This window comes from Callospermophilus lateralis, chromosome 10, assembly GCF_048772815.1.
Source record: "Callospermophilus lateralis isolate mCalLat2 chromosome 10, mCalLat2.hap1, whole genome shotgun sequence".
NCBI lineage: Eukaryota > Metazoa > Chordata > Mammalia > Rodentia > Sciuridae > Callospermophilus > Callospermophilus lateralis.
In genome coordinates this window covers 112,703,633-112,717,070 of record NC_135314.1, presented here as the reverse complement: position 1 = coordinate 112,717,070, position 13,438 = coordinate 112,703,633, and the positions used below count along the sequence as shown (strand labels likewise).

Here is a 13,438-nt window from a genome sequence, read left to right as displayed (position 1 = left end):
GCAAAAACAGAACTATCAGACATGAAGCTGTTCCTATCTTTTCAGATAATGCATCCAGCATTCATTACTTTAATTCCCCCCGAAGAGCACGCATTTTATTAAGATCTCCACACTAAGCCATCATGGGAAGTAGACCTCAAGCGCCCCCTTAACCAAGCTCCTCCACCCATTGGTTAAAGAAAATTTTTATGGATAATTATTTCAGGAATAGGCATAAAAACCACTCTGGATGAAGAAAAATGAGATGTCTGTGCGGGGGCCTCCAGAAGTTTCCACTGGAAGCGACAGAGGCTATTTGCTCTGCGTTTTCCTGGCGCGTCGCGCATTCCTCTTTCAGCTCTTCTGCAAACACATATTCGCACATCTGTGCGTGCACATGCATGGTGACTATTTGGGGACAGCGCTGCCGCTGGATTGCAAGGCCTAGCGCACAGTGGGTGTCTAATGCATGTCGTGTGGAATAAAGCACCCGCCGGGCGGCTAAGCGCGACCCCCCGCAGTCCGTGACAGAGCTTTCCCAAGGCCCTCGCATGAGACTCGCCCGAGGAGCGGCTCCTCGCAGCCGAGACAATGCGTCGATTCCTCCCGTGGCCGCAGGAGAGGCCGGCAAACGGGAAACCCAGCTGCACAGTGCGCAGCGACCGCGGCGGCAACGCACGGAAGGTCAGGTTCACTTGGGGACGCCGCCAGGCCGTTAGCCCCAGCGCCCCACCCCCTCCGCCCCCTTCACCTCTTGAACATCCAGGACATGGTGCTGCGTGGGGTGACCCGAGGGACGCTGCGCGCCCGCGAAGGCTCTTGAGCCGCCTCAGTCAGTTCCTTCCAGGCCTCGCAGCCCAGAAGCCAGGGGCAGGCTCCGAACGCTGAACCAGGAGCGCAGCGCTGAAGAGCAAGGCGCCGCGCGTCTAGGCGGACGTAGTCGTCGTCTCCGGCTAGCAACAATCTGAGACCCGCGACGCTCGGTGACTGGCACTGCGAACGTCCAATCCGGAGGAGGAGCCTGCGGAGACGACCCAATCGGGATACGGAAGGGAGGGCAATTTCGCCCCGCCCTGCGATTCAAAGACGGCGGGGGGTCCCGGCTGCAGGGGCGGTTCCATCCGGGTTCTTCCCCGCCCCCAGGGAGGGCGCGCGGGAAAGCCACGCGGCCCCGAGTGCGAGCGTGGTGCTCGCGGTGCTCGTGGCGTGTGCGGCGTTCCCTGTCCCCACCCAGGAGAGACAAGTCTCCCTAACAATGTTGCCCCCGAAGCCCGAAGTCTAGCCTCATTCTGCAAGTCCGACCTCACATTAGCTCTCATTGCTTGTCATATCTGATGTACAATATGGTCTTCACGCAACGGGTTTCTGATTTTAGGGGACCAGAGGCAATCAGTGATAAACTGCTTACCTTCATTTTCTGCCGCCAATGCTGGGACTTAGCGCTGACCTTTGTTATTTTAAAGCCTGGTCGGTGTATGTGAGACACTTCGAGTTCAGAAAATGTTAAAAGGAATGTATAGATTGGCTTTTCCATTTTTTGTTGTTCTAAAGGAAATTTTTCTTTTTTCTTTCTTTTTTTTTTTTTTTTTTTTTGGTACAAGACATAGATAGGATAAGAGCACAATTAAGGTGGTTGACCATAGCTGGAAATGGCCGCGATCAGTCCCCAGGATGCATATGGCTGCCGAGGAAGCAAAATTCATGCCTGGGCCTGCTGCAGCCTAGAGCTGGAGGTGCTGGTCCTTGGCCTTGAGGGGCTGACAAGATGGTGCTGCTGGTAAAAGCAGCTGCACCCGCATCAGGGTAGGAAGTTGGTGGTGGCACTGAGCTGCTTGTGAGGCGCAGTGTGACTGTCAGAATTGCTGGATCAGAGAGGAAATATGTTTGTACATGTGGTAAGTATTGACACTTGCTCTCCATCAAATGGTCCATTTTATGCTCCAATTTGCAGAGTATGAGAGGTGCTCAATGAAAGTTTTTCAAGAGGCATTTATTCATTACCTTCAGTGGAGATCTATTACCATAAGCCAGCAATGGAATGAGAAAGTGTGTGTGTGTGTGTGTGTGTGTGTGTGTGTGTGTGTTTTGCTGGGGATGGAATCCAGGGCCTCAGGCATGCTAAGCCTGCACTCTACCACTATGCTAAATCCCTACCCCCAATGACATATTTCAAAGCAAATTTATTACTTAATTTAACCAAAGAGAAGTTAATGAGGAATGTAACGATAATAGCATTTTCAAGTTACTCCACTTTATTGAAAGTTTTAGGAGGCAAATGGCAATGCACTTCAACTTTATTGTGCCAGACTCAATAGATTTTTGGAAAATATGCCAGAAAATGCCCAGACTGATAATATTTTGTGTGTATAGTTAATGAAGCCATATTCATTAGTTGGAAAGATAAAATCCCAAATGTAGGAACATGGCTCTTTCAAGACTTAAAATCTGTGAATAACAACTGTCCCATGATTAACGAATGTGGTATGTAAAGTAAAAATCAAAACTTTTTTTTCACATTGTCAGCATTTTTACATCCCAGAATCAAAAAATGAACTTGAATATTCTTTGACTTAATCATTCTTCTTTACTTTTTATTTTCCAAAAGCAAGCACAATTTGTACTGTTTTGATTAAAATGCTACAACTTATCACACTAGATAATGTTTTCTGAAAAATAAACATTTGTAACTGGAAGAACAGTAGGGTGGCTTATGTGTTGAATGAGTAAGGAGGAGAGATGGCACAAAAAGAGGAAGGAGAAGAAAGTCAAGGCCAGATGACATAGGAATTTATGATCCATCTACAGTAAAGTTTGTGCTTTAACTGATGAATAGCCAATGAGTGCTTTAAGCAGGTAAATGATGATGTAGGCTCTTAAAAACTTCACTCTGGCTGCTGTGTGGAAAATGGGTTATTAGGGGACAAAAATAGAAGCCATTGATAATTAGGAAAATATTGTGCTCAGGTAAGAGACTCGCTGGCCTGCAATGGGGAAATAGATAAAGCTAAGAGAACCAGCAAAGCTAACTGAAAAGTTTGCAAATGGGTGATGAGGAAGGGGAAGGAATCCAAAATTACTCCAGCCACCCACCTCCTAAGGGAACTTTCTCTTCCTCCCCCCACCCTTTATGCAAATTAATCTTGTCACTCTCCTGTGTGTCCCAGTGAGCATGAACTCCAAGCATGGCATGTGTGGCTCTTTATGATTTGTTCCCTCCCTCCCACTCCAGCTTTAACTCCCTTCACTTCCCAATGCCCCCCCCCATATGTCCTTACTAATTTCTCTGAAAACTATGAATATTTCCATGTATAACAAAAAGACAATTATCATACCTATTAAAATTAATAATGAATCAATCCTCAGCATCTCTTAGTAACTAATTCATAATCAAATTTTCACAATTAATTAAAAAAAAAAAAACTTTAAGAAGATGAACACTCAGATATGTGCCTTCAATACAAAAACTTCCAAGTTTATGTTACATTGAATAAAATTTTGCTTGTTTTGTTCTTTCACCCCAAAGAAAAGAAAGTTCCATGAGGGAGAATTTTCAGGAATGACAGATGGGAGGGTTTTTGCAGAGTAAATTTCCTAAGTGGCTCTTAAGGAAAGGGTCCTGGAGTGCCATCACACTGGATCAAGGTCCACAAAGGGAGGGGTGTCAAAGCCTAGCAAAGTATCCAGAGAGCCCCATAAGAAAAAGGAGCTGTGCCTTATTCCACAGAGCCTAATCTCAGGATCCTGCTGATCTTAAAGAAAGTCTGAGAGACCAGAAATGTGGCAGGGCAGTATAGGAGTGAGGAGGCTCTGCTAAGGGCCCCAAGGGTAGCCTTGTAGAATCCCAGGAGAGTCCTGCAAGTAGTCTGCAACCCTGTGAAGCAGGGAAGCTGGGCTCCAGCAAGCAAAAGCAGGAGGCTGGTCCCCAACAATGAGTTGGGAGGAGTTGCATTGGCAGGGGTGTCTGCAGATGAAAAGAGTTCAAACATTACTCCCTTGGAGAATAAGAGGGAGTAATAGAAAACTGAATTTAATTTATATTAAATCTTAAAATGACTAAATTATCTCCCATTGGGTAGACCTTTGCATATGGCATCAGTGATTGTAATTCATACATCATATCCACCCACATCTCAATGAATTGACACCAGATTATATAGCAGATACCTCTGGCTGGTCAAGCTAAGGAGTTTTCTTTTTTTTCTTTTCTTTCTTTTTTCTTCATAGTACAAGGATTGAACTCAGGACCTTTGCATGTTGGGTAAATATTCCTTTATTGAGCTACATCCACAGCCCTTTTATCTTTTATTTTGCAACAGAGTCTCCTTAAGTTGCCCAGGCTGGCCTTGGATTTGGCCTGCCTGAGCCTCCCAAGTAGGTGGCATTACAAGCATATACTACTATACCTGAGCTATTTTCTATTTTTTGCTGTTTATATGTATGCAAAATGTTCTCATGTTGATATATATATTGCTTTTCTGTCAAACAATAAACTCTAGAAGAAATTACAGTAATGAACTATTTTTCAACTACTTTTGACTAATTTTATACTTAAAAAAAAACCTTTAAAATTAGTACAGATTCTTCTCTTGTCTCCCTTTCTCTGCTTATTTCAACTCCATACAGAAACATAATACAATGATCAAAACGAGGAAATGAACATGAGTACAATACCATTTCTGAGCCTTTTAAAAAAATTACCAAAGAAGACAATGTAGAGGAAATAAGAGAAAATAATTTGTGACTTAATTATTTGCAGCTAAATCTTCTTACATTTAATCAGGCCCCTGCAGATTCTAGGGCAGAATCCTGGGTAAACCAAAGCTGTCAGGGCAAAAGAAGTGATGTAAAAATAATGCCCTGTTAAATTCCTAATTAAATAATACAATGAATATCAAGCGCCTGCCCTAAAGCAAGAGCTCAATAAATAGTCTTATTATCATTACCATTATTGTTGTAATGGAATTATTGCCTAATGAGTCTTTTAGTGCTTAACAAGGAATATGGTTGATTGAGAACTATTTTCTGATTGGCACTCCATCAGCAGGGTTGTCCCTAAACACCAGAAAAAGAGTTAGCTGAAGCTAGTCATTTTCCCAGATGCATGTCCTTGAAACTGAATTGTTTCTAATCCAAGACCAGGAGACTGTTCAAGCTGGACTCCCACCCAGAGAAGTATGTGGTGCTCCAGATTGCACGGGTCTTTCCCAGGAGATAATTCTTCCCTCCTCCTTTGGACTCTAAATGCTCTTCCGTTGTCCAAGCCCAGAGTTGCTGAAGCATCAGACCTGCCTGGGACTTGTGGCCCCTTTGTCTCCTGCCCAGGGAGTTCTCCCAGTTTCAAAAAAGTAGGGCTCTAAGTCTCCCTTTATATTTAAATCTAAGTAGAATTATTTAGGGTTCTGTCATATCCATGGCTAAAGTTATCTTTTTATTTTAATGGATACTATAAAGATTGGTGAAAATTTTTTTCTGCCTTTTTACAGTTAAAAAATTAAAAGACTAAAACTTTAAACTCTACATGCACTTTCAATATGATTTTAAAAAGACATTTTTTAAATGTGAAAAACTGTACTGTATTAGTAGATCAGTTTTTTTAGTGATCATCAACATTTACCAAACTTTTGCATTCTACAACTAACTATACAAATGTGAGAATGAAAGTTTAACTTTCCATTTCAATGACTCTTTTAGAAAGGTTTTATTTTTTAATGCAAAATATCAAACACATCTCTCAACTTAAAGAGAATATAAAACATTTCATTAGATTTTTAGAGGAACTTAATCTCCTGATCTAACAGAATTAGAAATTCAAAGAGAATCAAGTTCATGAACATGAAGTTTTAGAGTTATTACATATTAATATTCTGTTGCTATTGTTTATTAATTTATATTAAATTAACAAATACATATATTTTGATTAATCCAAATGGTAACTTTGTAACATTTACAAATAAAATCTCTATTTCTCAAACATTGTTAGTAAAGTATTGACCTTAAAAAAGAAATAAGGTGGTAAGCTCTCAAGATAAACATTAAAGAATTGATGATATTGGTTAACATATTCCAAGTCAGCTCAGGTGGTTGTCAGTTTTCAGAAAATTCAGCTTATCAGGAAATATCAATAGTTGGATAAACAGAAATTTGCAGAAAACAAAAATAATCAAAAGAAGGATGACACATTTTTATCCATATAATTAATATAGTTGTTTTTCAAAAGAATGACAAACAGGTAACCTGGCATTCAAAGAGAAATTCATGTAGGATTCTAAGAAAAATTCTGGTAGAATACTACTGTAAAATTACTGCATAACTAGGATGTTGTTATCCTCCTACTAATTCATAAAACACCCCCATTCAGAGAATTACAGAATCATTACACATGTTGCTGCTTTATGCTTCTGACCTTGAGTTAGTTCCAAGTCCTAAAATAAATGCAACAAAATTACATGTTTTTCAATACCACCCCTGAAGAGTAATTATCCCAAAAGGCCTAAAATCCAAATGCTAATCTCCTGATTCCCAGATTGGTATAACATTCTCAGGTCACGCACTTTAATCTAACAACTGAAAGTGAAAACAAAAGCTACACAAAAATCAATAGCTAAAAAAAACAACAGCAGCAAATAAAACCAAAGCTGAGCAGGTGGCACGCCTGTAATCCCAGCTACTTTGGAAGCCAAGGGAGAGGGATCACAAATACAAGCCCACCTGGGTGATTTAGCAAGACCCTATTTCAACAGAAAAAAAATGGCTGGGATATAGCTCAGTAGTAGGTCTATTCTTTAGCACATGTGAAGCCCTGGGATTGAGTCCTAATATCAGAACCCCAATAAATAAATAAATAAATAAATAAATAAATAAATAAATAAAATAGATAAATTTTTTAAAAATCAGGGGTACCATGCTAACAGACTAAAGACCAAAAACAGTTACTTTTTCCCCTATGAAAGCTATAGGTATCTTAGGACATATGTGAGAAATTAAAAATTTATAAAAACAGGGTAAAAATTTTAGATTGGGAATAGAAAACTAAAAATTCATCTCTCTTTGAAAAAACCTTGCAAAGGTTGTGTCTGCAGGATAGCACCTCTTCTGAAACTGTTCTTAGTCTGAATTACATATGGGCTTAATGTTCAAGCAGATTCACTTTGTGCTTTTCTTCATGCTTGACTCATAGGTGCAGGGACTTTAGGAGAAGCTTGTTCTAGGTACACCAAGGCTCTGGAACTTCTGTCAAATGATGTCATCCAAACACCTACTGTCCATGCCTTTGTTTCTTTCTTTTTCTTTTTTGTAAATTTCTTATTTATTTATTTATATTTGGTGCCAGGGATTGAACCCCAGAGCATTTAACCACTGAGTCACATTCCCAGCCCTTTTTTTACATTTTATTTTGAGATAGGGTCTCACTAAGTTGCTTAGGACCTTGCTAAATTGCTGAGGCTGACTTTGAACTTATGAACCTCCTGTTTCATCCTCCCCTGAGCATTGGAATTACAGTCTTGTGCCACCATGCTGGGCTATTGCCTTTGTTTCTTGACAAGAGTCTTTTTCTATTGTAATTCATTCCTTAGTTCCAAAGACAGCCTCTTGGATAACTTTGCCCTGCTATCCTGATAGATAATCATAATTTTTGTAGGATAAAGAAACATGTCCTCTGTCCTTTAATATCCAGGAATTTCTGGACACACTGATCAACACTAGTTTGAATTCCTTCCTTGACAATCCTGACTAACTAGAGAAGCAAAGCTGATGTCAATTTCCCACCTAGATGCTGTTGGAGGTCCTCAATACACCTCATATAACTCAGAGAAGTGATACCTTGTCAAGGACTCCCAGTGGATGTAATGGGGGCTCCAGAGTGGCCCAGAAGATGTCACTATATGTTTTGAGAAAACTGTTTGACTATTAAATGTATAAAATGTTAACATTTCTATACTTTTTATCCCCTTAGTAAATCTAATTTGGAGAATCTCTTCCAATAAAACACTTTGAAATAAAAAACTTTATGCATATTCACTTGGGTATTATTCATAGTGGTAGAAAAGTCTAAACAACATTAGCATACAAGCTGCTGTAATGAACAACTTCAATAAGAGAAAGGTTTTATTTCTCTCTTTTCAGGGACCCTTCAAATGCCTTTTGACCTTGCTCTACCTTCTCTAGAGGATCATTTTCATCTGCATGACCCACCTTGAGCCTCTGTGACCTCTGTGTTCTAACTCCCTGCAAGGAAATCAGTGTAGCACAAGTGACATCATCCTAAGCTAATGACATGGAAGATGTGCATGTCAGTTTTGATTCATATTCCATTGACTGTTTTTTGGTCAATCAGGTCATTCCTACAGCAAGAGAGCCTGGAAAATGTAGTGTCTAGTAGGGTAGTGATGTGCCCAGCCAACAGTCCATATTACGTTGGAAGAAAGAGAGAACAGATTCTAAAGTTTAACTAGTGACCTGCTATAAACCTTAATGTTCAGTAATAAGAGGAATGACAAGTATACAAGATGAAATGCTATTCAATCACTAGAAAAGTGCTGATATTATTGCATTAATATTGCAATAAAGATTCAATATTAGATATTGCAATAAAGTTGCAGAAAAGATTCAAAATTAAAGTCAGGATTATCTCAACCATGATATATATATATATATATATAGTTTTAAAATTTATAGATTGTAGTATATATAACAAAAACAAGAAATATTCCCAAATGCTCATAATAGTTTCCTTTAGATGGACAAAATGTTTATGCCCACACCACCAAGTCATTTGGTGAATCCAGAAGCCCATTCTGTGGCTAATACTGCCTAGTTCCATGTGCATGTTTCCTGCCTTCTGCTGGACTTGTCCATATCTTCTCTTATAGAAAAGCTTTCCTGTCCTTTTGAGTTTTCTGAAGATGGTAATTTGAAACAAGAAAAGTTTCCTTTATCTTTCTTCAAAGCTGGCTTGGGATAAGATCCTGTGCTCCTGCCAATCTGACTTCCGAATATTTATGGAGCATGATGAACAGGAGAACCAGACTTGTAGCCCCTGCTGGGAACTTGTCACTGTTCAGGGCAGTGACAAAATAAGTCTGCAACCCTGAGAGAAATCCTAAGCCTAGAGGAGAGGAGAGGGGAGGAGAGGAGGTCTCCTTCACCAGAAAATGTTCAGATAGATCTCACCCCTTCTCCTCCCACAAACAATTAGCCTCCCAGTTCACGTCTCCTCTCTCCATTTCTTCTTTCTGCCATTCCTTAGACTTTCCACTTAGAATTTTTACCTTTCTTCCATAAACCAACTATAATCAGCTGTATATCTAAAATTATTTCTATTTGCCTGAAATACCACTCTGAAAATAAGCATTAGATGAGTCTGAACTTTCATCATCTGAACAGGAAAACATAAGAATGTGGACCAAAGGAAAAACTGATAATAAGTGAGGTCTATAATTCGTCTATCAAAAAAAAAAAAAAAAAAAAAAGATTAAGCCAGAGGCATTGTAACAGTGTTCTATTTTATGCTTTGAATATAGCCCTTGCTGCTCTGCCACTTATTTTTAAAATGGACATGTTTCTTTCTCTTCCTCTCTCCCTGCTCCTCCCTAGCCTACCTCCTCCCTAATCTCAGGGGAAACAGGGTTACTTTTCTTCCCCATCCTAGGCAGAGTCATCTGTCCCTAAGTACACACCCACCATAGGAATAAAGTAATGCAGACTTTGGGGGATGGCATCAGAAGGTATCAGAAATTACTATCTCCCAAATTAACCAGTGGATTACAACTCCAACAGAGAACATCTGGAATGTAGCCTTTGAGTCACCTCTTTAAAAGCCCCCTTGTTCCTGCTGATTGGTAGAATAAAGTTTTCAGAAGAGAATTTCTTTATAAAAAGAAGATTTTAAAGCTCAACAATAACAGCCACTGAGCTCTTAACATATGACAGATACTTGACAGTAAGCTTTACATATTTTTTTTATTTTTACAACTTTTAAAATGTTGCATTCAATCCCATCAAGACTCAATGAGATAAGACATATTATCTCTATTTTCCAGGTGAAGAAAGCATTTCAAAAGTTATGCATCTTGCCTTACATCACACAGTTTGTCCTTTGCTAGCAAAGCAATAAATCTTCTTTTTCCTTTTTTCTCAAAAGCGTTTCCTCGTTGTTGTATCGGCATCCGGACAAGGACCAAGCTTTCAGCAAAAGCATAATAAATGTTTAAAGGGTGACTGTCTGTGATTTATCAATATTAGAGAGAACTTTACGTTCTGGGCAAAACCGCACTTCACTTTTTCCTCCAAGATTCATTATTTTTTTGCGTAGCTAAGGTAGCCCTCAATGTTTTGTATTTGATTTTTCATTTTATTATTTAAAAAATATTTATTGGTCACTGTCAGCTCCTGTGTGACAGAGTCTTCTACCAGACACTGGAAATACAGAGGTGACAATGTAGCTGCAGAGGTCACAGGACTGACAGCCTATAAGAGGGACCGATTCAGATCCTCTCTGTTGGTCACAGGAAAATGATTAGATTATTTTATAAAGTTGCTGGGAAGGAGAACACTTTAGAAGGATAAATGTTTTAGAACTTCAAGGGCCTCTCAAGCATGAGATGAACAGGGGAGTTCCACTGAGTGATAGCCCCCTTTTTTTCACTGCCCAAAGTAGCCTCCATCTGCATCCCCCCCACCCACACACACTCTTTATACTTTTAAGGAAGTTGCTTGGGCCCCGCCAGGATGTCTGGGAAGTTGCCCTGTGACAAAGGCCTTCTCTATTAGGAATCTTTCCTCCAGGTATGGAAATTCCTTGGTGACTTAAGAGCTCATACCATTACCACTGAAAGAGCGTTCATTCCCTCAGTATCCTCTGCTCCAGGGCAAGAGGCTGAGGTTTCTCCTGCCCACAGTTACCCTGCATCTGGGACCTGGCCCAGATGGAGTTGTATCACTGGAGACTTGGAGTTTCTTCTGCATTGGAGGTTCCCTCTTCCCTGTTCAACTTAGGGTCTCGTATGTTTTCTTCTCTACTTTCAATTGGAGTCAAATCATGACCACGGTTGTATGAATCATTGTTCCTTCCTGGAGGTACTTCCTCCAGGAGACAGCTTGGTTTTCACTTTCCTTTCCCTGGGGGCAAAGCTGGATTCCTCCTCTGCTCCCCTAGCCAAGGACACGTGCTGAAGACACTGTGAACCCTCCTTCAGCCTAATCAACAAGAATGTGCCAATGTCTGGCTCAGCCTGGCATTGGTTTGTGATCCAATCCCCGATTTAGAAGAACCCCCAAAGCAAATGCCTTTTTAGTTTCCCTGCCACTTCCCAGAATGCTCCCCAACATCACAATGTATGCTGACAGTTCTGTGGTCAGAAGGAGACTGTGAGTGCTTGTTTTTTTTTTTGTTTGTTTGTTTGTTTTAATTGGTTGTTCAAAACATTTCAAAGCTCTTGACATATCATATTTCATACATTAGATTCAAATGGATTATGAACTCCCATTTTTACCCCAAATATAGATTGCAGAATCACATCGGTTACACATCCACATTTTTACATAATGCCATATTAGTAACTGTTGTATTCTGCTACCTTTCCTATCCTCTACTATCCCTCTCCCCTCCCCTTCCATCCTCTCTCTCTACCCCATCTGCTGTAATTTAATTCTCTCCTTTTTTTTTTTTTTTTTTGCTTGTTTCTCTCTCTACCAAAAGCTCCATGTGGTTAAACCAACACTGAAGAACCCCAATCCCCCAACTTCCATGTTTGCATTTCTCAAGTCTAGAAGATGTGTTTATGTCAGCCCTTCTCTCCAGTTCATTTTGTAGTGTCACGTGGGGTTCATTTCTTCTAAGTGAGCATTTCATCCTTGGACAGACACATTAGAAATCTCTTAGTACTAAGGAGTTGTAACAAGGGTCCACTTGATGCTTTGACTATATCCCTTGTGGCCTTGAAACTTGCATGTTTTTTTCTTTTTCCCAATCTTCTTTTCCCTAAACTTCTCCTCCCTAGTCTTCTTTTCTCTCATCTTCTCCTTTCTGATCTCTCCTCCCTAAACTCATTTTCTGTGAATCACTTCTATAAAAGCCCCCCTGTTTCTGTGGATAGGCAGAATCACAGCTTTTGGGACAGGAGTTCCCTGTGTTTCTCCTTTGTGAGCAAAGCAATGAAGCTTCTTTTTCCTTTTTTCCTTGTCTTCATTATTGGATTGGAGTTGAGGATGAGTTTTCGGTTAGAGTCAAGCTCAAACTGTCACTTCCTCATTAACAATTGACTGGTCCCTCCCTGAGCAGTTCCTTTTGGAAACTCAGGCAAAAAAAAAAGGTTAAGTGACTTGCTTAAGAGCACAGTGTAGAGGTACAGACTCTGAATGTGTAAGGGGTGGGGCAAGGAGCAGAGACCCATCCTTAAATTCAGAATTTAAGGATTTCCATAATTTTACATACTACTTAGAAAAATGGAACACAATCTCAGAGCAAGGGCTTTGATTTATTCAGTATCTTAAACACAGAAGGAAAGGGAGTCCTTTAAGTCAGTGGTTCCCAAACCTTCTTGCATTTTGGAATCTTTTTTTAGAATATTGAGACCTGACTTCCGTCTCCAGGCATTTTGATTTTGTGGATGAGGAATAATAAATATGGAGAAGCATGTGAGGGGAGCTGTGTGGGGGTGGGTGGTCATTGATACCTTTTTTCTGTGCCCTTTCAGGTCTAGCCCAGCTTGTGCAAGGATTGTTTTTATCAGTGTGTTACACATTACATGTGCCCACATGCACATATTATCAAAATGGCTGAAAATCCCTTTTGGTTCATATTTTGAATAGGAAAGCATATAAAAGCACATTGTAGGTATAGACTTGTGAAATTTCCCTATCCAATGAATGGCACCAGCATACCCCAAGGCAGCCCAAAGTAATCAACCATTTTGCACCCAACCAATGCCATTCTTTTCCTAGCTTAAGTCTAAGCAATTATCTTCATTGGGCTCATCCCCCTGGTCTGTAAGATGGGGACAGTTCTTAACCAGGGGAATGAACTCATACCTCTTGATGTTATCCATCAGACTGGCTTGCCAAAAAGTGCAACTTTGCCTTCTAAACCAAAGGGGCAATAAAAACCCCAGTGATCCCTCTGCATGGGATCATGCTCCATGCAGAGGGATTACTGGTGCTCTCCAGAGACTTCTGGCTCAGCTAAGTTATGAGGCTATGTTTGGAAGTTGCAGCAATCAAAGTCATGCCTGGGAGCAAGGAAAAGAAACTGAAAGCTGTTGGCAAACACTGGTGTTGCTCCTAATGGGAAGGTGTAAGAAGAGGAGGCCACTCTGGGCAAGGATGCCCTTGAAGGAAGGGGAAATGGATGTATCAGTTAGGTCCCTTGGCTGTCACTGGTTCTTTTTTTTTTTTTTTGTCACTGGTTCTTGTTTGACCTCGTTCAGCCTACTTTCTAGGTCTCAATTTTTCTTCTAGATAA

The 13,438-nt window shown here is 40.4% G+C and overlaps 1 protein-coding gene across 5 annotated transcripts in view; it reads right to left on the bottom strand.

Moving 5' to 3' along the window:
- The window catches only part of Hltf (helicase like transcription factor), a 47,174-nt gene extending 46,248 nt beyond the window's left edge, over window positions 1-926 (bottom strand). For all 5 annotated transcript variants that reach the window (XM_076868053.1, XM_076868054.1, XM_076868056.1 and 2 more), the window contains exon 1: window positions 731-926. In XM_076868053.1, the coding sequence (XP_076724168.1) occupies window positions 731-750 (20 nt within the window). In that variant the 5' untranslated portion in view covers window positions 751-926. The remainder of the gene's footprint in view (window positions 1-730) is intronic.
- Window positions 927-13,438: the final 12,512 nt, after the last annotated feature.